Source organism: Procambarus clarkii, chromosome 3, assembly GCF_040958095.1.
Source record: "Procambarus clarkii isolate CNS0578487 chromosome 3, FALCON_Pclarkii_2.0, whole genome shotgun sequence".
Taxonomy (NCBI): domain Eukaryota; kingdom Metazoa; phylum Arthropoda; class Malacostraca; order Decapoda; family Cambaridae; genus Procambarus; species Procambarus clarkii.
This window is the reverse complement of record NC_091152.1, coordinates 14,001,641-14,003,420: the sequence shown is the minus strand read 5'-3', so window position 1 is coordinate 14,003,420 and position 1,780 is coordinate 14,001,641. Positions and strand designations below refer to the sequence as shown.

General features: G+C 47.4%; 1 protein-coding gene across 1 annotated transcript; it reads right to left on the bottom strand.

Annotated features, from left to right (window-relative positions):
• Positions 1 to 654: 654 nt before the first annotated feature.
• LOC138368169 (golgin subfamily A member 6-like protein 22) lies at positions 655 to 1,293 on the bottom strand. Its single transcript, XM_069330535.1, has one exon. The coding sequence runs from the start codon at positions 1,291 to 1,293 to the stop codon at positions 655 to 657; it is 639 nt and encodes a 212-aa protein (XP_069186636.1).
• Positions 1,294 to 1,780: the final 487 nt, after the last annotated feature.

Sequence of the window (1,780 nt, the reverse complement as noted above, 5' to 3'; positions counted from 1 at the left end):
CAGTACAACAGCACAGTAGCAACAGTACCAACAGCACTTCAACAGTAGCAATTCAACAGTAAAACGGTAACAACAGTAGCAAACAGTAACATAAATTCAGGAACCTCAAACGGGGAAATAAATTCCTGCAAGTATTTCAATACAACAGCAGAGCAAGTAGCAACATTAATACAACAACAGGAGAGATAGTGCACACGCCTGGCAGATAGTGCACACGCCTGGCAGATAGTGCACACGCCTGGCAGATAGTGCACACGCCTGGCAGATAGTGCACACGCCTGGCAGATAGTGCACACGCCTGGCAGATAGTGCACACGCCTGGCAGATAGTGCACAAGCCTGGCAGATAGTGTACATGCCTGGCAGATAGCGTACATGCCTGGCAGATAGTGCCCACACCTGCAGGCAGTCTTACATGTATGTAATTTATGACAGGAAGTAATGTTCTAGAAGGAGTTCATGCTGGGCATAGCCCGATGCCTCAAGAGCACTGGAGAACCAATGGGAGAGGGAGAATATTTTGCGAGCCAATTACAATCCCGCTGGTTAAGTAAGCTGAGCTCTGGGGGGGGGGCGGTCGGTAAGTAGAGGCTCTTGTTAAGCAGTCTCTCTTGTTAAGCAGTTTCGCTATTGTAGTAAATTTGGTTCAAGACTTCTACACCACGTCGTTATATCCCAGTTCGTTATCCTGATATCCCAGCTTCATATCCTGATATCCCAGCTTCATATCCTGATATCCCAGCTTCATATCCTGATATCCCAGCTTCATATCCTGATATCCCAGCTTCATATCCTGATATCCCAGCTTCATATCCTGATATCCCAGCTTCATATCCTGATATCCCAGCTTCATATCCTGATATCCCAGCTTCATATCCTGATATCCCAGCTTCATATCCTGATATCCCAGCTTCATATCCTGATATCCCAGCTTCATATCCTGATATCCCAGCTTCATATCCTGATATCCCAGTTTCATATCCTGATATCCCAGCTTCATATCCTGATATCCCAGCTTCATATCCTGATATCCCAGCTTCATATCCTGATATCCCAGCTTCATATCCTGATATCCCAGCTTCATATCCTGATATCCCAGCTTCATATCCTGATATCCCAGCTTCATATCCTGATATCCCAGCTTCATGTCCTGATATCCCAGCTTCATGTCCTGATATCCCAGCTTCATGTCCTGATATCCCAGCTTCATGTCCTGATATCCCAGCTTCATGTCCTGATATCCCAGCTTCATGTCCTGATATCCCAGCTTCATATCCTGATATCCCAGCACCATCGACGGAGCCGGTCGGCCGAGCGGACAGCACGCGGGACTTGTGATCCTGGGTTCGATCCCAGGCGCCGGCGAGAAACAATGGGTAGAGTTTCTTTCACCCTATGCCCCTGTTACCTAGCAGTAAATTAGGTACCTGGGTGTTAGTCAGCTGTCACGGGCTGCTTCCTGGGGATGGAGGCCTGGTCGAGGACCGGGCCGTGGGGACACTAAAGCCCCGAAATCATCTCGAGATAACCTCAAGATAACCTTGTGTCCGCATCCGTTTTCCATGCTATATAATGTCATACCGACATAGTGCCTTCTGATAATTACCCTATCACACCTTCAAGAGGAAATGAAACACTATGATAGAATCCTTTGTGGAATCCCAAGGGTATGTTGATCTGTGCTAGGTGAATAGGGAGCCACTATGCCACAGTGTCGAAGCTCTTTAGCTTCCAATCTTCCAATCAGTGACGCTGGACTTGGGGAAGCAGTGAAATTCAAA

What these genes read in the sequence shown, in the direction of transcription:
- LOC138368169 (XM_069330535.1), bottom strand. Translation starts at nt 1,293, where the DNA reads ATGGTGCTGGGATATCAGGATATGAAGCTGGGATATCAGGACATGAAG.